The sequence below is a fragment of the Phalangium opilio genome, unplaced genomic scaffold (assembly GCF_054372755.1).
Source record: "Phalangium opilio isolate 3A_F unplaced genomic scaffold, DU_Popi_V2 ptg000025l_1, whole genome shotgun sequence".
In the NCBI taxonomy this organism is placed as follows: Eukaryota; Metazoa; Arthropoda; class Arachnida; order Opiliones; family Phalangiidae; genus Phalangium; species Phalangium opilio.
In genome coordinates this window covers 3485843-3508908 of record NW_028324156.1, presented here as the reverse complement: position 1 = coordinate 3508908, position 23066 = coordinate 3485843, and the positions used below count along the sequence as shown (strand labels likewise).

The 23066-nt window shown below is 37.8% G+C and overlaps 3 protein-coding genes and 1 long non-coding RNA gene across 6 annotated transcripts in view; 2 read left to right on the top strand and 2 right to left on the bottom strand.

Annotated features, from left to right (window-relative positions):
• The window catches only part of Doa (CDC like kinase darkener of apricot), a 29370-nt gene extending 22995 nt beyond the window's left edge, over positions 1-6375 (top strand). Inside the window, exons 6-13 of one of the 2 annotated variants that reach the window (XM_089869254.1) lie at positions 3150-3263; positions 3363-3453; positions 4580-4655; positions 4722-4816; positions 4897-5023; positions 5094-5256; positions 5353-5440; positions 5519-6375. In XM_089869254.1, coding sequence (XP_089725380.1) covers positions 3150-3263; positions 3363-3453; positions 4580-4655; positions 4722-4816; positions 4897-5023; positions 5094-5256; positions 5353-5440; positions 5519-5746 — 982 coding nt within the window. In that variant the 3' untranslated portion in view covers positions 5747-6375. Of the gene's footprint in view, positions 1-3149; positions 3264-3362; positions 3454-4579; positions 4656-4721; positions 4817-4893; positions 5024-5093; positions 5257-5352; positions 5441-5518 lie in introns of both variants that reach the window. The other variant, XM_089869253.1, reaches the window with a different exon arrangement.
• The window catches only part of LOC149691812 (proteasome inhibitor PI31 subunit-like), a 41204-nt gene extending 26674 nt beyond the window's left edge, over positions 1-14530 (bottom strand). The window contains exon 1 of the mRNA XM_089869265.1: positions 14373-14530. Coding sequence (XP_089725391.1) covers positions 14373-14501 — 129 coding nt within the window. The 5' untranslated portion in view covers positions 14502-14530. The remainder of the gene's footprint in view (positions 1-14372) is intronic.
• Actn (alpha actinin) lies at positions 7670-22826 on the top strand. Of its 2 annotated transcripts, XM_089869244.1 has the most exons (19): positions 7670-7829; positions 8487-8605; positions 15432-15666; positions 15795-15881; positions 16952-17118; positions 17263-17344; positions 17833-17925; positions 18136-18221; positions 18817-18909; positions 18977-19414; positions 19555-19646; positions 19788-19896; positions 19973-20035; positions 20103-20339; positions 20409-20493; positions 20553-20875; positions 20942-21100; positions 21678-21836; positions 21921-22826. In XM_089869244.1, exons 2-19 carry the CDS (start codon positions 8489-8491, stop codon positions 22077-22079), a joined length of 2784 nt encoding a protein of 927 aa, XP_089725370.1. In that variant the 5' UTR covers positions 7670-7829; positions 8487-8488; the 3' UTR covers positions 22080-22826. The 2 variants fall into 2 exon arrangements, with proteins under 2 accessions (XP_089725370.1, XP_089725369.1); XM_089869243.1 differs by lacking the exon at positions 17833-17925.
• Positions 12398-14309, bottom strand: LOC149691813 (uncharacterized). The gene is made up of 3 exons (XR_016383501.1): positions 14128-14309; positions 13639-13788; positions 12398-13164 (listed from the first exon to the last, which is right to left on the bottom strand). It is a non-coding gene; the product is annotated as an uncharacterized LOC149691813 (long non-coding RNA).
• Positions 22827-23066: the final 240 nt, after the last annotated feature.

The following is a 23066-nucleotide window of genomic DNA, read 5'->3' as shown; positions in this document are numbered from 1 at the left end:
AACAAGCCATAGAATGATTACGCGTTTAAAATGGGTATTAGTGAAATTGTTAGACGCGGACGATGTAGGCCTTAGCGGAACAGGGAATAGATACGGCTACTAGGAATTATTGTGTCCCTAATATGTTACCTCCCATGTTGATTTGTATGCGGGGTTTTGTGGGTATACCGGGCTTGAGAACTTAGTATCCGTGAAGTCACGCCTCGTAATTCGGATTAACGTCTTTGGTTTTGGTAGCAATGAGAATTCTTGGGCGGGTGTCGTATAGTACAACTGGCAGCGAAATAGATTATTCGCCATGTAAAATTCATCATAGCATAAGTTTATAAGTGATATGTTCCTACCATAAGTTTGACAATACATACACTTCGTAATGCTAGAGATTTACAGCTCGAACTAGCTCGAGGGAGAACGACAAGCGAGAATTGAAGTCCTACAATCAGTTAGTTAGTTTTGCAGGACTTCCATCTAGGTCCTATTTAGTCTGTACTAAGCCTTTGATAGTGCCTTACCATCAGGCGTCGCTTTACCTCGAATCTATGACCTACGTTGTCACTTCATGACAAACTTTCAGTAACCAGTGACAAAGTTATGGAACATATCTTATGATCATAGCTCCCTCTCTACCCACAAAATCCGCCTGGATACGTTGAGTGAAAATTGACTTAGCACAATTATTCCTAGTACAGGGTTCGTACACGACCTGGAAAACCTGGAAAAGTCAGGGAAATTGAAAATGGGCCTAAAAGGTCAGGGAAAAGTCAGGGAAATTTAAAATGAACCTAAAAAGTCAGGGAAATGTCAGGGAAAAATATATTGGAGGAAAATTTAAAGTCTGGATAACAGTATAAGGGTGACTAGAAAATGTGTTGTCTGAGCCCCAAATTCGCGGAGCTCGCTTCGCTCGCTCCGGTTATTTATGATTAAATTTACACGAATTAATTGGCTAATTTTTATAACAATAACAACTCGTGCAAAATTGATTGGAGTGAATTTAGATTGGTTTTCATATATGTTCTCCATGTACGTTATTGCAAATGGTCAGGGAAATTTGTGGAATTTAGTCAGGGAAAACCTGGAAAAGTCAGGGAATTTCATTCCAAAAATTTTGTACGAACCCTGTAGTAGCTGTATGTATTCGTAACGGGACTCTTAGTCTCTTAGCAAATTTAGAAGATGTCGAAGGGGCTTAGGAAATAGGGCGTGATAGAGTAATAATCAAGAACAGCAGTTCCAAGACAAAAACATAGTTAATCAGACCCAAAGAACTACCGTCATCTACGTAAGTCATGCGCGTTACCAACCCAACCCTTCCCTTTCTCAAAACAGTCTTATATATCACTCTCTTCTCTAAGACAACTGCGTTTTAGTTTTTAGCCCTTTTTCTTTTACCAACGAAAAGTTCGTAATATATAAGCTAAAGAAAACAGTTAACTTTGCATAGTCGACGAGCTAGATTCGAGTCGTCATCCTTCCGAGATGATCTTTTTAAGCGAGTTATATTTAGACGTAACACCGCCATTTCGTGTCTTGTCATTCACTTTGAAAAAGAAGGAAAAATCTTTTCTAGAGATAGTTGAGTGCTATGCTGCTATGGATGGGGAATGAGAGCACGCAAACCATAGATCAACTTGCGTAAATACCCAGGGTTCGTACGCAACCTGGATAAGTCAGGGATTTGAAAAATATTTGGGAACAAGTCAGGGATTTAAGGTTTTTCCCTAAAAAGTTGGTGATAACTCGGGGATTCCTTTGGGGTATCGAACCGTGCTTCGAACAATGTAAAATATATACCAGGTGTAATTATGAAGTGGGCCATGTTGAACACCTTAAAATGGTCAGGGGTATTGGAAAAAAGTCGGGGATTTAAGGTTTTTCCCTAATAAGTTAGGGTTAACGAGGGGATTCCTTTGGGGGTATCGAACCGTGCTGTTCGTGCTTCGAGGAGCCTAAAATATATACCAGGTGTATTTATGAAGTGGGCTCTGGTGAACACCTTAAAATGGTCAGGGGGTATTGGGAAAAAGTCAGGGATTTAAGGTTTTTCCCTAAAAAGTTGGTGATAACTCGGGGATTCGTTTGGGGTATCGAACCGTGCTTCGAACAATGTAAAATATGTACCAGGTGCTATGAAGTGGGCCATGGTGAACACCTTAAAATGGTCAGGGGTATTGGGAAAAAGTCAGGGATTAAGGTTTTTCCCTAAAAAATCAGGGATTCCTTTTGGGTATCGAACCGTGCTTCGAGTAATTATGTAGTGGGCTCTGATGAACGCCTTAAAATGCTCCGGGATATTGGTAAAATTTAGTCGGGGATAACCTGGAAAAGTCAGGGGTAGGACCCGGGTCTTCATTATGAAAATTTCGTCCGAACCCTGATACTGAAATTAAAAGTAGGCCTACCAACATTTCGTCTCATATATAATATGAATAGCTAAAATTATTTAAAACTAAAGACTAATGTTTATGTATACGAAATGTCTGTCCTAAGTTACCATACACTGTTTTAAAATTTGGAAGAAAATCAGTCTTGTAACCTCCTTTCTCACGTCAGTAAATTAGGTACTTCAGAATTTTCTGGTGATTGGCCAGTTGGAATATTTATTTTTAGAATGTCTTATCTTAACCTTTAAGACTAGATTCAAAATGGATATAGTTTTCTTAAGCCAACCATTCCAACCTCCCGACAAATTTTGTTTATTTATTCAATATGTGTAATCATAAGCTTATAAGATACGTTCCTTCCATAAGTATGACACTACCTGTATACTTCGTAATGCTACTGAGAGACTTACAGCTCGAGCTAGTTCTAGCAGAACGACAAGCGAGAATTGAAGTACTACACTCGGTGGTTAATTAGTTTTGCAGGACTTCCGTCTAGGTCCTATTTAGAGTGTACTAAGCCTTAAACAGTGCCAAAGACCAGGCGTCGCTTTACCTCGAATCTATGACCTACTTCAATTACTTCATGACAAGCTCCAGTTTCTAACCAGTGACAAACTTATAAGGAACATATCTTATGAACTTATGCTGTATTTTAGGATGAATTATAAACCTTGTCTGCGTTTTATTTATTTATTTATGTTTTTTTTATCGGGACGGTTTGGAAAATAATATTAATATGGTATTTCTTTATTATTAATTTTTTAGGGGTGAAGTTGCTGCCTTGAAAATAATTAAAAATGTAGAGAAATACAGAGAAGCCGCTAAACTTGAAATAAATGTTTTGGAGAAACTAGCCGAATCTGACCCTGAGGGGAAAAAGTAAGTGTCAACCCCCTAACGATTGCCAAAAATGATCTAGAATATTTGTTTTTATAACTAATGAGAGGGTTTTTCTATATATTTTTGTTTTACTTAAAGTTTATGCGTTAAAATGTTGGATTGGTTTGATTATCACGGACATATGTGTATCGCCTTTGAAATGCTTGGATTAAGTGTTTTTGACTTTTTGGTAAGTCTTTTAGAAGGGTTGCCATGGGTTAGGGAAAACCTGGGAATGTGGTTTAAAGTTGCTAAAATGTACGCGGTTCAACCATACGATCGGGTGACGTTTTAAACACTGTTTTGTAGCTAGATCACATTTTACCGGACATCCAAAATCGTGGAGCTCATTTTGCGATGTTTTTCGGAAGGGTCGGGGGTAACTCGGAAAGGTCGGGGCTAACTCGGAAAGGTCGGGGCTAACTCGGAAAGGTCGGGGCTAACTCGGAAAGGTCGGGGCTAACTCGGAAAGGTCGGGGCTAACTCGGAAAGGTCGGGGACAACTCGGAAAGGTCGGGGACAACTCGGAAAGGTCGGGGACAACTCGGAAAGGTCGGGGACAACTCGGAAAGGTCGGGGACAACTCGGAAAGGTCGGGGACAACTCGGAAAGGTCGGGGACAACTCGGAAAGGTCGGGGACAACTCGGGAAGGTCGGGGACAACTCGGGAAGGTCGGGGACAACTCGGGAAGGTCGGGGACAACTCGGGAAGGTCGGGGACAACTCGGGAAGGTCGGGGACAACTCGGAAAGGTCGGGGACAACTCGGAAAGGTCGGGGACAACTCGGAAAGGTCGGGGACAACTCGGAAAGGTCGGGGACAACTCGGAAAGGTCGGGGACAACTCGGAAAGGTCGGGGACAACTGGGAAAGGTCGGGGACAACTGGGAAAGGTCGGGGACAACTGGGAAAGGTCGGGGACAACTGGGAAAGGTCGGGGACAACTGGGAAAGGTCGGGGACAACTGGGAAAGGTCGGGGACAACTGGGAAAGGTCGGGGACAACTGGGAAAGGTCGGGGACAACTGGGAAAGGTCGGGGACAACTGGGAAAGGTCGGGGACAACAGGGAAAGGTCGGGGACAACAGGGAAAGGTCGGGGACAACAGGGAAAGGTCGGGGACAACAGGGAAAGGTCGGGGACAACAGGGAAAGGTCGGGGACAACAGGGAAAGGTCGGGGACAACAGGGAAAGGTCGGGGACAACAGGGAAAAGTTAGGGAATATGAATCTGAAAATTTCGTGGCAACCCTGTAATAGGAAGTTTAATTTATCAATTTAAATTAGTTCTAAACCTCAATTTTTTTTTAAATGTTCAGAAAGATAACAATTATCACCCATATTCTTTGGAGCAAGTGAGACATATAGGATATCAGCTATGTTATTCAGTTAAATGTACGTTACCTAGTATTGGGTTTCCGTTTAAATTTACCTAAAACTTGCCCATTGCGTTTTTATTAGTTCTTCACGATCATCAGTTAACTCATACTGATTTGAAACCAGAAAATATTTTGTTTGTTAATTCTGACTACGATGTCTCCTATAACACTAAGAAGGTCGGTGTATACGCTTAAAATAAATTAGGATATAAAGGGGCCATAATATACTCATAAATGTATGATCTTTCTGTCAGAAGAGAGACGTCAGAAGAATTCGTAGCACTGATATAAAATTGATTGATTTTGGATCGGCTACATTCGATCACGAACATCACAGCACTATCGTTTCGACCAGGCATTATAGATCGCCCGAAGTCATTCTAGGTCCGTGTTAACTTGAAATGAGTGTATTTTTAACGATGCTAAAGCAGTTTTTTCACTTTTGGTTGTTTAGAACTCGGCTGGTCTCAGTCTTGCGACGTTTGGAGTATCGGTTGTATTTTATTCGAATTGTATTTAGGCATTACTCTCTTTCAAACGCATGATAACAGGGAACATCTGGCAATGATGGAGAGAATTTTAGGACCATTGCCCTATAGAATGTGCAGGAAAAGCAAGTAAGTGCCGCCGCTTACTTTTCCCACGTTGTTGGAGGTGTTTTACTTGTCCATTTAGGGATTTAATCGGGATTAATTTAATTACATTACTTTTAGAACTAAATATTTCTATCATGGAAGATTAGATTGGGACGAAAAAAGTTCCGCAGGTCGTTACGTTAAGGAGAACTGTAAACCACTTAGGGTAAGTTGACGGAGTTCCGAACTTAAGGGTATTAGGTTCGACTAATCTTAAATTTTTCTACAATATCTACGTTATCAGCGTTACGTTATTTCGGAAGACGAAGAACACAGGCAGCTGTTCGATTTAATTTCTAGAATGCTGGAGTACGAACCATCTCAGCGTATCCCGTTGAATGAGAGTTTAAATCATCCTTTCTTTGCCAAGTTACCCCCTGAACTTTTATTTCATAAAATGGATAATAAAAGTCTAAGCAAGCCGTCCACGGAAAGTGACGATCGTGAGAGATCTCACAGCCTTAGCAGATGAAACCCAGTCCTAATTTTTCTCTCGCACCCAGACTCGCTGCCGTTTACGAAACAATTTGGAGCATTTTAATTAATGCTTTATAACTTTATAAGTTACCCTTTGTAATATTTTTTTTTTTTTCGTGGCAAATCTTTTGCTATTATTGACATTTGTGAAAAAGAAGAAGAAGATAAACGGAAGCTAAAAGGATTCGAGGACGATTTCTGTTCTGTTTTTTTATTATTATTAATTACTATAATTAATTATTATCGACTAAAAACAAATGAAATAGAACTATCTTTCGATAGTACCAAGTGGACTTGATTTATTTAAGAAATGGGCGCCGAGAAAAATTGAAAATAAAATAAATCATGATGGATAAAATTATATTAATAAACTGTACAAAAAAAAAAGTTTTTAATCAGCTTTAATAATTCTTGTTTCAGTCATAGATGTTTAAATGTTATTTCGTGTATATCAAATTTTTGTAAAGAATGTTTGGTTAGATCAGGGAGATGAATCTTAAAATAGAAAAGGGTGGATTTTATAGAGATTAAGGTAAATATTGGCTGAATTTATTCCTTCCTTTTGACTATTTTAAGATATGACTCCCTGGTTAGACATTGCCAATTAAAAACCTTGAACTCTAATTATTAAAAGTGTTTCTTTATTTATTTCTTTCATTCCCTTTCCGCCATTTTGATTTTCACTTTTCAGACAGCGCACGGCAGCCGCCATTTTGATTTTCACTTTTCAGACTGCGCACGGCGGCCGCCATTTTGATTTTCACTTTTCAGACAGCGCACGGCGGCCGCCATTTTGATTTTCACTTTTCAGACAGCGCACGGCGGCCGCCATGTTGATTTTCACTTTTCAGACAGCGCACGGCGGCCGCCATTTTGGATTTGGAAGCTGTTGTCGTGAGCCACGTGGCGAGCGCTTGTGAGTTTCAAAAATTAAATTTCGCGCCAGGTACGTATTGATCCATCTCGCGCCAGAATTTTCGCGCGCTTTTTTTCTTTTGGGGAAGCGGCATGGAGTTGAAAGGTTTAAAATTTCGCGCCAATATGTATGAAGGGTTCACGTGAGGTCAGTAATTTTGCCGGTATTCAACTTAAGTCAAAGATGGGAAAAATTATAAGTAGGATGTTATGACGGGTCTAGTGTAATCTAAACAACTTTATAATAAAATACGTGGGAGAGAGAGCGAGCAAATTGTTTTAGTTATGATGATTTAACTTCAGGAAGTTTTGACATTCTTTAAGTGGATAATCACTGCCCTTAGGAAGAATTATACTATAGTTAAATATTATGCCTAAAATCATAGCCTACGGAAGTAACATTAAAAGGAAGGGAATTATGGAATCTAGATCACGAACCCGGAAATGTCTGGGTAAACAATTCTTATACAAAAAGCGCTTTTTAGCCACCAATAGTACGGGAAAAATCAATCGGGCATTTAGGGGATCATTCAGCAGATTTTGGGAATAAACTCCCCCCATGTCCTTTTTCGACACATCTAGTAGTTTCTCATCCCCCTGCCTTGCTTCTACGGATGGATGATGAATCGATCCCGAAAGCGAGAGATTTTCTTTTGACCAAAGAGAAGGAAAAGTCAGGAAATGAAACCATTCGACTTTTTTACGCATCACTTCTAAATAATTTTTTTGAGGAAAAGCTGACGTCTTTTACGTCATTATGTTCTTATAATCCCCCTTCAAATCATCGAGGCATAGGGGTGTGTAAAATTCAAAACGTAGTAACTAATAAGCTTTCCTATCTGTTTAGTTACGACACACTTGAACCGAAACCGGCTTCCAAAGTTCCCGCTCCCGACACGCGCGCCTTTTTTTTTCTTTCTAGGAGGCAGGGGGGGGGGGGGAAGAGAGCGATGACGTCATTTTTCTAAATAGGTCATGTGAGCAAGGAGTAATCGACGATTGGTCGAGCATTTGTAATGCAAGGAGATGCGCCTTATATGTGAATTTGGGGTGCTGCTGGTTTCAAGTGTCTCCTTCCTTTCGTCTGTTTTGCTATCGAGAGGCAGTGTTTTTCCGTTGGCGAAGCGAACTTCGATATAATTTCGATTTAATACGAACCGCAAGTAAGTTAATTTGCTTAATTATCCTTTTATTAACCGTATAAGCGTAAATTTGGGCGCGTCAAAAGTGTGGGAAAACCGGTACGCGATTCCTTTTACGTGGCTATCGGTTCGAAGTTAAGCCTCGGCTTTGGCGCTTAGCTAGAAGCCCTAGATTAGGAAAGAAGCCAAGTCCTCGCCGATTTTTTCGGGTTTTTTTTTGCCCCAAACCGGCTTCTCCGTGCAACGGGACGGGGACGATAAGTCACGAAAGCGACTGGCGGCAGATTAGGAACCCTTTTTGATTAAATTAAACGCCAAATAGTCGGTACTAACTTACTAGAGCATTTTCATCGTTGCCAAGTCTTTCAAACAATAAAACTAACTGAATTTGACCTTCTAGTAAGTTAAGTAAATATCCATTTTATATTAAAAGTACTAGTACATGTGTAGGTGTAAATTTCAAGTACTTTAGGGGCTTGTTTTGTTGACCTTTCTTAAGAAACTAAACTGTCAAAAATCCCTCCAACAATATGTTGATGTCCATCCAGATCCAATCTTAGTCATAATTAGCTTACACTTGTTCTAGTTTCAAGTACTTAGCATCCCTAAAAGTGACATTGTACAGGACCTTCTAATTTATTATGGAAATATGCTAATTTCATAGTATTTTCTTTGCAGAAATGATGGGCGAACCCCATTTAAATAATGTGTACAACGAAAATGCGTACATGGAACAAGAAGAGGAATGGGAGAGGGAAGGATTACTTGATCCCGCTTGGGAGAAACAGCAAAGAAAGGTAAGGTATCTTTAAATATTTTGGTTTAAACTTCAAAGTTATCATTAAATCAGTGTCCTTCAGCATAGTATTTAGTTTAATCTCTGAAATTAACTTTAAAACCCCTACATTTAGGCACGTTTTTCACAAATATCCAATTAGTTTTACTTGCCCTAACTTTCTGAAATTTGTACTAGTTAGTGTTACAATCCAGAGAGCAGAGGTATATAGTATATAGTACATAGCCCTTGCCAGAAATATAGAGTTTCTTTTGGGGGATATAGCTGGCAGAACCTCTGGAATAGAGCTTGCTTTTTAACTTGCTGAAACAGCAAAGGGGGTCTGACGATGTAGTAGATAGAGGCATTTTTCTTTCTACTAAGGGAAAAGGAATTTGGTGCGCATTCATATTCCTAAAATAAGTCTTATTGGTCTTTTAATTGTATTAGACAACTAAAATTAACTCTTCCCTCCACCATTTTCTACAATTTTATCGATATATATCAGTCAGTCCCTGGAATTGTAGCAAAACCCTACCTTAGCTGCCGAAGGTTATTTCTGGAATCTAGCACAAATAAGAGAAGAGGCTCAACGGGGGTTAGACAAATATAGACCCAACAGAGTGGGATTTGACTCTCTTATGTTGTCTTTTTTTTATTTTCTTGGCTTTGGGGTGGACTTGTTTGTCCTTTAGTTAAAATTGTTAAAGTTAAGTTCAAGGACATGTTAATTAAAAAAATGTTAGTTGTTTATGACTTTGAACTTGAATGTCAAGCTTGATTAAATATTATCACGTTATAGTATTCTCGTAGTAAATGGGGCGTTGAAAGAAATGTTTCTTGGTGAAAATATTTTTGACTTGTGTATGTGAGCGTGAAAATTCTTTAAAAATTTGGAAAAGGTGCGTGCTTCTAATTGGCTAGAATTTGGTAAAAGGTGTAATTAAGGCAAAGGGAGGAGAGTTAATGAGATATGAATTGAGGAACTTTAAGTTGAGGGCTCTCGTAAAAACCTGAAGAACCTATTAGAAATGTCGGGGAAGTTAAGTTCTTGACTAAGTATTTAGGGAAAACTCGGAAATTTATAATTTTTAGTAAAATCAGGGAAATTTGTGAGGTTTGAGGGAGTTTGCTCTGCAGGTGTTGCTTCAACTATAAAACTACTCCTGCAGTTACAAGGGGTCTTGCACCTGGAAATATGGGGGGAAAAAACCTGGAATTATCGTGGGGAAAAAACCTGGAAATATCGGGGGCGGGGAAACCTGGAAATATCGGGGGGGGAAACCTGGAAATATCGGGGGGGAAACCTGGAAATATCGGGGGGGGGGAACCTGGAAATATCGTGGGGGAAAAACCTGGAAATAAAGTGGGGGAAAAACCTGGAAATAAAGTGGGGAAAAAACCTGGAAATAAAGTGGGGCAAAAACCTGGAAAAATCGGGGGGAAAAAACCTGGAAATATCGTGGGGGAAAAACCTGGAAATAAAGTGGGGCAAAAACCTGGAAATAAAGTGGGGCAAAAACCTGGAAATATCGTGGGGGAAAAACCTGGAAATAAAGTGGGGAAAAAACCTGGAAATAAAGTGGGGCAAAAACCTGGAAATATCGGGGGAAAAAACCTGGAAATATCGGGGGGGAAAAAACCTGGAAATATCGTGGGGGAAAAAACCTGGAAATATCGTGGGGGAAAAACCTGGAAATATCGTGGGGGAAAAACCTGGAAATATCGTGGGGGAAAAACCTGGAAATAAAGTGGGGAAAAAACCTGGAAATAAAGTGGGGCAAAAACCTGGAAATATCGTGGGGCAAAAACCTGGAAATATCGTGGGGGAAAAACCTGGAAATATCGTGGGGGAAAAACCTGGAAATATCGTGGGGGAAAAACCTGGAAATATCGTGGAAATCGGTTTTCCAAAAGTTGTATGAACCCTGGAAATTTCTTTCATACCATGAACGAAATGTTGGGTCACTTCCTATAAGAGTCAATGAGTTAGACCTAAAAGTCAAGGAATTTCATTCAAAATAGACCTAAAATATTATGTAAATAGCTAAGGAATTTGGCTTCAAGTCATTACTGGCAGACTTATTTCTTAGATATAACGCTAATGATATTTAGGTAACCTTAGAATCTCTCCGCAAACAAATTCAGTTGATTTTTTTATTTTATTTTTTCACTCTGATTTTTTAAACTTTCCCTCTACCATCTTTCTATATTTAGCGTGGTTGCATGCCTTTTTACAAGTAGGGTTTTCATTGAAGGGTTTTCCCTGACACACTTGTCTGGTATTTTAAGAGTTCTTGCCTAGAACTTGCCAACGCGCGCTCGGTGGATGTTTAAAAGATACAAGTGGTGGTGGTAAAACTAGTAGTTTTTACTTTACTACGCCTAATCCCACGGAACCCTTTCTTCTTTTGAAAAAAGGTGGAAGAGTCTAAGAGAAAAATGTTCCACCACCGTTTCTTGATTGTCTTTCAAACATTTATGTAGGGGGGGGGGGCGGAGTTATTGTTCAAAGTAGGTGTTAATCTCTTTTTAAAGAGAGCGGGGAACGCGGGCTAACGTTAAGAAAGATTTAAAGATTCTGAAGCTCAATTAGCATTTTTGCCTTTAGTTCCTGATTTTTTGATAATTTGATCTTTTGGAGGTCGTTCTGGTATGCCAACTTAAAAAAACAACAACCTTCATTCTTTCTAAACTAATTTGAGTAATTTGTTTTCTAAATATTATTTAAATAGAGACAGGGGAATGTAATGAATTATGTAGCTTCACAATGAATGTTTAAAATTGTAGACTACAGGGTTCATACAAACCTGGAAAACCGGGAAAGCCTGGAAAAATCAGGGAAATAAATAAAAATCAGGGAAATAAATAGTTGACGAAAACCTCGGGGAAAATTTAGAATTTTTAGTAAAATTCAGGGAAATCAGGGAAATTTGCGTCAAACAGGGGCCGAGTAATTGAGCAATAGTTCGTGAACATTCCCTCCATAGGATTAACATTACACTAAATTTTGGAGTCTCGTAACTCTGGTTCTACTAGAGATACGGGGATGTCCTTCAGGGTTCATACAAACCTGGAAAAATCAGGGAAATAAATAGTTGACGAAAACCTCAGGGAAAATCCAGGGAAATTTCGAATTTTTAGTAAAATTCAGGGAAATCAGGGAAATTTGAGTCAAACAGGGGCCGAGTAATTAAGCAGCAAAATGTCCGTAAGCATAGACTCCATAGGATTAAAATTACACTAAATTTTGGAGGCTCATAACTCTGGTTATATTAGAGATACGGGGATGTCCTTTGATTATGTAATTGTCATATTTGCCTCCCCCCTCCTTCGATAACATTTGCTCCATGGAATACTCCGTATACGGGAAAAACCTGGAAAATTCAGGGAAGTATTATGGGGAAAAAACTGGAAATCTCAGGAAAATTTGTTTTCCAAAAGTTGTATGAACCCTGAGACTAGTTTCGTAGTTTTTTTGTTTTCCCACTTGAATTTGAAACCAGTGCACCACGCAGGGTTTTCAACCAACCAACCAGATTTGAATCATTTTGTTTCGCTCTTATTTCTAGTTTTTCTGTTAAGTGACCTACATTTGCTAGCCCCTGTAAATGTTTATTAGGAACAGTTTTTAAAAGGGTGTAATCTTATGTTGTAACGGGGAAACGTTTCTAGGTTTATTTCCTATTTTTAATAATAATAAAATAAAAAGACACTGAAGGGAAAGTTTGCGTGGTTAGGTATTTTTGTTTGTTATCAACTTATCAAGAATATATTAAAGTATTGATTTTATTAAGTTACACAACGCCTAGATTAATTTGAGGCTTATGTTATCAGTTAATTTTATTAATGAAGTACAGAACTGCGGGTTGATAATGAAAACAATTATTTTAACACAGACGTACGCGATTAAATAATAAATACAATATAGTTTTATTTTTTCTGCTCTTATCTTATAGCGAAATTTATAGAGATGGGCCGATACCGATCCCATATCGGTATCGGTACCGATATTTGACTTTAACCGATATATCGGTATCGGTTAAAAATGAACCGATATTTCTACCCGATATTTTTTAAAGAAAAATATCGGTTCATTGTTAACTGATACCGATATATCGGTTAAAGTCAAATATCGGTACCGATACCGATATGGGATCGATATCGGCCCATCTCTACAACCTATATTATAGCATCTATTTTCTTATTGATATCGGTTAATATATCGGTATCGGTTTAATATCGGTTTATTCGAAGGATCGGGTAAAATATCGGTATCGGTACGTATCGGTTTCCCAAGTATCGAATGATATCGGTATCGGTTAAAACTGGTATCGGCCCATCTCTAATTTAAATTTATGGTTTGATTGCTAAAATGTGAATGTCAGAGTTGTAAATTAAAATCAACACAGTTTTGCCTCGGGTACTCGCACAGGCCTACTTCTAGGTGGGTTAAGAATGACCACCTGCTCGGTACTATTACCTGACATTGTTTCTGTTTCTGTTCCTTTCTCTGTCTTTTCCTTTACTAAGAAGTCATCGTGAAGTTTTTGCGCGAATGTATCGATGTTTTTGAAGGTGCTGAAATATAGTTTGATTTATAATTATTTACCCAATCTTTTAATTCAGGGTTCATACAACTTTTGGAAAACAAATTTCCCTGAGATTTCCAGGTTTTTCCCCATATTCTTCCCTGAATTTTCCAGGTTTTTTCCCGTATATGGAGTATTCCATGGAGCAAATGTTAACAAAGGAGGGAGGGGACAAATATGACAATTACATAATCAAAGGACATCCCCGTATCTCTAATATAACCACAGTTATGAGCCTCCAAAGTATAGTGTAATGTTAATCCTATGGAGGGGATGTTTATGAACATTTTGCTTAATTACTCGGCCCCTGTTTGGCTCAAATTTCCCTGATTTCCCTGAATTTAACCAAAAATTCTAAATTTCCCTGAGGTTTTTGTCAACTATTTATTTCCCTGATTTTTCCAGGTTTCCCTGTTTTCCAGGTTTGTATGAACCCTGTAATTTATACTCAGTTAAACCTCACGTTTTATAATCTGAAACATCATTTATTCTAAGAGAGCGGTAGCTCTCTTAGATATGACTTCATACTGCTCTTAATGTATAAGGAGGGTTTTTTTGTTTTATAATCATCTGGTATGACAGCAGTTCCACTGGCTTGTTGGTTAGAAATTTCCTGAATTTTTATTATAAATTAGCCGCGATATTCGTCAATAATATCATAAGTTTATAAGATATGTTCCATAAGTGTGTCACTCGTTAATGAGAGTTTGTCATGAAGTGACGTAGGTGAAACGTCATATATTCTCGTAAAGCGACGCCTAGTGAGGCGCTGTCTAAGGCTTAATACAGACTAAAGAGGAGGATGGACTGCAAAACCGAGTGTAGTCAATTCTCGCTTGTCGTTCTTGAACTAGCTCTCATTAAGCCTCTAACATTACGAAGAATGGGTAATGACATACTTATGGAACATATCTTATAAACTTATGATAATATTAAGTAAAAAATTATTTACCAGTAAATTTATGAGTAAGTCGAAGGTGCCGAGCGTAAGCTCGCCTGGAGCCGCCTCTGGTGCAGATCTTTAATAGAAATTTTTCTCCCTGACGATTTTGGTAGCGTAGCGTGTAAACATTATCTTCCTCATTCCAGTTGCTTGGTAGAATTTCTGACTTTGAAGGCCGCTCATCCGTCCACTAAATGATGAGATTATTTATTTTAATTAAGTTTATTTAATCGTGACTTAAGAGGCTCTCTCACCTCATCACCAAGACCAACACATTGAAACCCATCATTTATTAAAAAGCAGTGAGTCGCCAAAACTATTGCATCTTGTTTAGATGATAAATTTTTCTCCTCGATTTCGAAAAGAGGTTCTAAACCCTTCATTTTTAATTATTATTCTGTAATTATGAAGGTGATACTAAGCCTTGGTTTTTAAACTTTTTGAGTTTGAAAAACAAATAGGCCTATTTAAAAACACGCGGGAGAAAAAGAAAAACGTGACCGCGCGCCACCACTGCACTCCAAATCTAATCTAACTCTACCCATAGCCCACTCGATCACGCGCGTCACGACGCAAGCTGCTCGCGCTATAGCGCTAGTTTTGCCTCGCCTAATAACTAAATTTATCTGTACAAAATATTGACTTTTTTAAAATAAAATTAATTGTAACATGTTTTTATTTAGAACCATTCTGGTGTATTTTTTCCTCAGGCATAATTTTCTAGTTATATTTTAAAGTGTCATTTTTATCATAAGTTTATAAGTGATATGTTCCTACCATAAATATGACACTACCTATACTTCGTAATGCTACTGAGAGACTGACAGCTCGAGCTAGTTCTATAGTAGAACGACAAGCGAGAATTGAAGTACACACTCGGTTAGTTAGTTTTGAAGGACTTCCATCTAGGTCCTATTTAGTCTGTACTAAGCCTTTGACATCGCCAAAAACAGGCGTCGCTTTACCTCGAATCTATGACCTACGTCATTCACTTCACGACAAGCTTCAGTTTGTAACCAGTGACAAACTTATATGGAACATATCTTATTAACTTATGGTACCGTTTTATAGATTTGAAAGTTATTTATATTAAAGAATAAAGCCAAAATTCTGTCAGCTTATGTTTGGTTTTTCAATGTAAATAAATAATGAAACAGCAGCGCAATGCCTTTGACTCTATAAGATTTTATAGGAAAATCATATGGTGTGCCGACTTAATATTGAAATAGTTTTTATGTTTTTAAATTTTTAAGAAAATACTTCACCTATATTTTAAACAAACTCCTTTTTTTTCTTTTCGTTGATATTCGTAGACTTTTACCGCCTGGTGCAACTCCCATTTACGCAAAGCGGGAACTCAAATCGACAATATCGAGGAGGATTTCCGTAATGGGCTCAAGCTTATGTTGTTGCTAGAAGTGATCTCGGGAGAAACACTGCCGAAACCCGACCGTGGCAAGATGAGGTTCCACAAGATCGCTAATGTCAACAAAGCCTTGGATTTCATTGCTAGCAAAGGCGTTAAGCTTGTTTCTATTGGTGCTGAAGGTAAAAAAAATACATGCATAAATAAAAAAAAAAATTAACTCCATTGTTCTTTTAAAACTACCCCTTTCTAAACCCAACCTACGCAGCCACCCAGCGCTAAACCAATATTTGCGTTTAATTAATTTCAGAAATTGTTGACGGAAACGCCAAGATGACTCTTGGCCTTATTTGGACCATCATTCTGAGGTTTGCCATTCAAGACATATCAGTTGAAGGTTTGTACCAACCAATTCCCGATAATTTTACTCTACATAACAAACGGAGTAATGCGCTGATACCCAGTTAGTTAGTTAGTTATTTAGTGTGATGCACGCGAAAAAAGCAGTGCACGCGATTCCATGGATAGTTTAACTATAAAGGGGACTGGTAAAAGTGGCAGCTTTGATTATAGTTCCGAAATAGTGGTACGAGGATGGTTTTGAAGTTCAGTATAAAGCTCGGGTTCTAAAAGGAGTTGTTGTGAAACGTATCGTGAAGTGTTGAATCATGAGGTTGTTTTTCGAAATTCCATAGACATCGGGAACAACTTCAATAGACCAGTGTGTTGACTGATTTCGTTTTTTGACAAACGAAATTGTGAAACTGAAATTTGTTACTGCAAGGATTTATTTATGATTGTGTTGATTTTCTACACAAAAATGTATGCTAAACTAGAAATGACACCTTATAGTGTCGTCATGGATAAAGAATGCGCGTGCGGAAATTTGTTTTCACGCTATAGGATTGGCAACTCCCTATCTCGAACGACAGCTTATTCTGTATACACTCTGTTACAATCTAGCCTTGCACGTGCTGTCAAGAGACAAAAAACTTCAGGATCTTCAGGATTTAAAATAGTTTAAAATATCCTGAAGTTTTTTGTCTCTTGTCAGCACGCGCAAGGCTACGTTACATAGAGACCTAGCTTTGCGCATGCTGACAACCGATGTTGTAACCGAGTGTATACAGAATAAGCTGTCGTTCGAGATAGGGAGTTGCCTATCCTGTAGAGTGAAAACAAATTTCCTCACGCGCATTCTTTATCCATGGTGTCGTGGTCACTGTATCTTGCGAGTATTAAATTGGGCAGGTATTGATATTTCTCAAGTTTATGTGGCACTCTTCGCAATACTATAGTGTACGCGAGACACTGTATAGCCTTAGATCGTTCGTACGTGCTGTACAACCTTAGCACATTGGAAACCACACGGAGTATTGCAAAATGATATTTTTCCCTTGTCAAGTTTAATGAAATAATCTTATATTTAACACTATCAATAATCTCTCTCCTTTTTTTCTTTTTTAGAAATGACTGCCAAGGAAGGTCTACTTTTGTGGTGCCAACGTAAGACTGCTCCTTACAAGAATGTCAATGTACAAAACTTCCATCTCAGCTGGAAGGATGGTTTGGCTTTCTGTGCCTTAATCCACAGGCATCGTCCCGATCTTTTGGATTATTCCAAACTCAGCAAGGTTTGTTACGTTAAAAGTTTTATTGACCGAACTGACCCTGACCCCGACCCCAAACCCGCCAAAAACCAGTTTCATATCTTTAAAAGAAAAAAAATAATTATTATAATAATAACACAACCACTTTAATTATTAAATTAAAAACAGGAAAATCCATTAGATAACTTGAACTTGGCCTTTGATATCGCTGAGAAATATTTGAACATCCCTAAGATGTTGGACGCCGATGGTAAGTTTTATGTTGCCTTTTTCTCTTCAACGTTTCGTTTCGTTTCTCTCTTGTACTTTTTTTTTCTGTCTCACTTTTTTGTGTCAACCTAAAGTTCATTGTCCCCGCTATGGCATTGGAGTAAACGAAAAAAAAATGTATATAGTTTTAGTTTACAACTTTATTGTTAAATTATAGTTCTAAGGTCAGTTTTTTGTTCGTGTTTAGTTTTCAGTCTGTATTTAATTTATTAAAAAAAGAAACTAGATTACTCTTTCAGGATAGCCTAAATAAATATAAATATAAAACTATGTAGAGCGTACATCGATAGTTACATTTGTAGCTTGATTAGTTTCTGTTCAATGAAGCGTGTTTTGTCTATAAAACATCAAATTGGTTCCAGAACTCACGCCGTTGCCGTGTTTTTTCGTCCGTTACAAGTTGAATTGAATTAGACATTTGTTTTTTTTATTCAGAAAAATTATATTAGGGATTGATTTTTAATATAGACATGGTTAATACACCAAAGCCAGATGACCGGGCAGTGATGACATATGTTTCTTGTTTCTATCATGCCTTTCAGGGAGCTCAACAGGTAAAGGGTTCGAAAAGTAACCCTTGCCTGCATGTAGTTGCCTGTTCTTCACACGCGCAAAAACTTAATTAATTAACAAATATTTTTGAACATTGTTTTTTTTTTTTTGTATTTTTTGGGTTCCCCTTGTGTCCCTCTCTAACTCGTGTGCTGTGAATTTCTTGGTTGCGATTTTCGTGTTTTTTTTTTTTGAACTAACTCGGGTTTGAATGAAAAGATGTCCAGAATACAGCCATGCCTGATGAAAGAGCTATTATGACTTACGTCTCTTCGTATTATCACACCTTTTCCGGAGCTCAGCAGGTAATTTAAGGAAAATAAGGATATACTTGAGGGTTTTTTTTTTACGTACAGTTTTTTTCGGGAGTAAAGTATATCATGGTTTTAATTTCTAAAGATTAAGGAAATTAAGAAAGATCTTTAAGAGTTTTGATAGTTTTTAGGACCACTAGTGAACGGTAAACATTTTTTTGTGTAGACTTAGTTTTGACTAACAATCTTGAGTTCAGTAGTTACCTACAGGTGTAATGTTAGAAGGAACTTAAAGTAACGTAACATTATGCCTCAAAAGAACGACATTTTTCTAAATATAAAAGGAAAAATATATCGCACCTACATTACCCTTACCTGTCTCAGCCCCCGTGAGAATTCAACCAATCCGGTAAGAGTACGAGGTTCGGTTTAGCAGACGCCACTAAACCAATGGTGGTGTTATGTTACCTGAACTTTTCCTTTAAATATTTCGTATTTCTAACATTACATCTGAGTTTAGAGAGTTTTGACTTGCATTGAAGTTACGTTAACATTTTTACTAGAGTTTTTGAGTGATTAAACTAATTTTATTAATTAAAATTTTTTTGTGAAGTTGATATATGAGAATTTCCCTGTAAAATTATAGGCCGAGACTGCTGCTAACCGTATTTGCAAGGTTTTGAAAGTCAATCAAGAAAATGAGCGTCTCATGGAAGAGTACGAGCGTCTCGCTACCGATGTAAGAACCAATATTCTTATATAAAAGATTATAGGTTGACATCCGCATTCCGAATGGTATTGTATAGCTTTTGGAATGGATCAGGCGAACCACTCCGTGGTTGGAGAACCGTACCACCGATAACACTTTGGCTGGAGTTCAGAAAAAATTGGAGGAATTCCGCAATTACCGTCGTTCCCATAAGCCACCGCGTGTCGAGCAAAAGGCTAGACTAGAAACCAACTTCAACACTTTACAGACTAAGTTGAGGTTGAGTAATAGGCCAGCTTATTTGCCAAGCGAAGGAAAGATGGTTTCCGACATATCAAACGCCTGGAAAGGTTTGGAGACTGCCGAAAAGGGTTTCGAAGAATGGCTTCTCTCGGAAATGATGCGTCTTGAAAGACTCGACCATTTGGCCCAAAAATTCAAGCACAAATCTGACATTCACGAGGAATGGACCCGGGGTAAAGAAGAGATGCTTCAAAGTCAAGATTTCAGGAATTGTCGCTTGAACGAGCTTAAAGTGAGTTTGAGTTTTATTTCTTTACATTTAAATGGAAATTTATATCGTAACACGTACGCTTAGTTGCTTGGGGTTTCAAACTATGTTTTGGTTGCTTTATAATTAAATTTCCGGCATCATCCCTTCCTTCCCATTCCTAGGCTTTGAAAAAAAAGCACGAAGCTTTTGAAAGTGATCTCGCTGCTCATCAAGATAGAGTAGAACAGATTGCGGCTATTGCCCAAGAGCTCAAGTAAGTTTGACCCACGATAAAGCTTTATTCGCTATCATTTTCTAAGTTACTCGCGGAAGTGGAAGTTTTCTCTCTTAAACCTTAAACCTAGTTGTTCAACTTGATTTATTTCTGAAAAATGTTCAACCCGTTTATTTTTAGCGCATTGGGATACCACGATTCCGTGTCTGTTAATGCCAGATGTCAACGTATCTGTAGCCAATGGGATAGACTCGGTGCACTCACGCAGAAACGTAGAACCGCTCTTGAAGTAAGTAAATAATGTCTTTAAAAAATCTTATCTAAGGAACTTCTCTAAAGAAAGAGATAATCTTTTTTATCAATAGGAAGCTGAAAGGGTTTTGGAAAAGATCGATACCCTTCACTTGGAGTTTGCCAAGAGGGCCGCTGTAAGCTAGCTAGCTTTGACCTTAATCCTTTTACCGATCTCCTCTAACTAATCTGATCTATTTTTAGCCATTTAATAACTGGTTGGATGGTGCTAGCGAAGATTTGGTTGATATGTTCATAGTTCATACGATGGAGGAGATTCAAGGACTGATTGACGCTCATGAACAATTCAAGCAAACTTTGGGAGAGGCTGATAAAGAACACAAGTCAATTATCGGTTTGTCCCAAGAAGTACAGAACATCGCTACGCAATACCAAGTTCCTGGTGGAATTGAGAACCCCTACACTACTTTAACAGCCACCGTACGTCTCTCAATAACAGAATTAGTGTACCAGTAAGTTAAAATCTAAAAATTGTTACCGTTTTTCTAGGCCATTTCTGCTAAATGGACTGAAGTTAAACACCTGGTGCCAAAACGAGACCAAGTCCTCCAAACTGAATTGATGAGACAACAATGTAAGGAGTTAATGACGCCGTTGAGATGTTTCTTTACCCCACTTTGTATATTTTTTTAGCTAATGAAAGACTGCGTAGAAAGTTTGCCGAAAAGGCTAACGCCGTTGGTCCTTGGATCGAGAGGCACTTGGACTCTGTTGCCGCTCTCGGTATGGGAATGCAAGGAACTTTGGAAGATCAATTAGCTAAACTTAGACAATACGAGCAAGCCGTTATCGCTTACAAACCTCATCAAGATGAACTCGAAAAGATCAACCAGGAGATTCAAGAGGCCATGATTTTCGAAAATCGTTACACTCAATACACCATGGAAACTTTAAGAGTTGGTTGGGAACAACTCATGACTTCCATTCATAGAAATATCAACGAAGTTGAAAACCAGGTAAACTCCTAATTAATTTAATTAAAGGTATAGATATCAGAAATAAATATATTTTATTTTTTTTAGATTCTCACGAGAGATTCCAAGGGAATTACTCAAGAACAATTGAATGAATTCCGAATGTCATTTAATCATTTTGATAAGAACAGAACTGGTAATCTTGCCCCTGAGGAATTCAAATCTTGTCTCGTGAGCTTAGGATACAACATCAGAAATGATAGACAGGTAATTTAACCATTTATTTTAGTTGAAATTCCTTTAAAGGGAGGGTGAAGTGGAAAATCAAGTGATTTTTTATCGATTCTTCTACTAATTTTAAGACCAGTCTGCATAGTGAAACATTCAGGAAATACCAGCTCCGAATGATTTTAAAATTCAAATTAGGTTCAGATTTTAAGGATAATTTGAAATAAGCCCCTCTGACCAATCGCGTAACGCCCTGCCTTTTTGTTAACAAGATTCTCGTGGCACGCTCCGTGTCTCGCGCCACGATTGTCACGTCGCGCGCGAATTTTATCAAATCTCGTGATAAATTTCATTCGACACAGAACGTGCCACGAGAATTTTGTTAATGAAAAGGCAGGGCGTTACGCGATTGGTCTGAGGGGCTTCTTTAAAATTATCCTTAAAATCTGAACCTAATTTGAATTTTAAAATCATTCGGAGCTGGTATTTCCTGAATGTTTGACTATGCAGACTGGTCTTATAATTAGTAGAAGAATCGATAGAAAAATCACTTGATTTTCCACTTCACCCTCCCTTTAAGTTAATTCTGTTTAATTAAACAATTTTTAAATTTTAGGGCGATGCTGATTTCCGAAGAATAATGAGCATAGTTGATGCTAACAACACTGGATACGTTCATTTCGACGCCTTCTTAGACTTTATGACTAGAGAAAGTACAGATACGGATACCGCTGAACAAATTATCGATTCATTCAGGATATTGGCAGGAGATAAGGTCTGCTACACACTTTCTAATCATAATTTTATTTAATTTAATTGACTCTACTTATTTTTTTTTTATTATCTATGTTTTTTGTAGCCATACATCACCGCTGACGAATTACGTAGAGAACTTCCTCCGGATCAAGCGGAGTATTGTATTCATCGTATGGGTCCTTACAAAGGAATGGGAGCTGTTCCAGGAGCTTTGGACTATATGTCATTCTCTACGTCTCTTTACGGAGAAAGTGACCTTTAAATTATTATTAATTATAATTATATATATTATATATAACAAAACAAAAACAAAATAAAGTACTGAATCGAATTGACAAAATTTTTAACATCGTGGAGAGAAAAAAGAAAGTTTATCGTCATTCAAAAAGCTCATGAAGGTGTTGATGAATTAAATGTCCATGTGCCTTGTTTGTTGCCAAGAAAAAAAATGTTTTTAACGATTGCCATTTTTTAAAACTAAAGAAAAACAAAGAAAAGAAAAGAAAAATTTAAAAAAAAAAAAATAAATAATAATAAGCTGTCTTCCAAGTAAACAAACAAATAAACAAAAACACCACAGTAAACGGGAAGCAGTGGATACAACTAGTCTTAGGCTTTTGTCTAATTTGCAAGAGCTAAACAAACAAATTTAATATCCCAAGTGTACCAAAGCATTCTTCTCTTTACTCTTAATCTATTTATCAAAAAAAAACAAAAAACAAATTATGATTTGCAAATATTTGGGACCTTTTTTTTTTTGGGAGAAAACAAATCTGTTTTTTTTTTTTTTTTTCCTTTGTGATTTGTTGTTTTACGTGTAATTAATAATATAGAAAAACAATTTAGCATTGCATTGCATTGAATCTTTTTTTTTTGTTTAATTTTAATGTTTTATCTGTGAAAACAAATTCCAAAAAAAAAAATACAGCGACTAATTCAAAGCTTAGAGAGCCAATCCCTACTTATTGTTTGTTTGTATCACTGAAATAAAACATTTTTGTCCTACAAATTGATATTTAATTATATTTTAGATGTCTATAGTCCCAGGGATGGAAAATTGGGAATCTGTGAGTGATGAGGTTTATTTGGGAGGTCAGGCCATGAGAGGGTTTGCCGGCCTCGGGGGGGGGGGGAGGTGGGGACATGACGAAATGGCGGGCCCCCATCAAGAGATCCCTACAGGTGGCCCGGGCGGCTGGCGCCCTCCTTAAAAGGTATGGGCCCCCATCAAGAGAGTCCTACAGGTGGC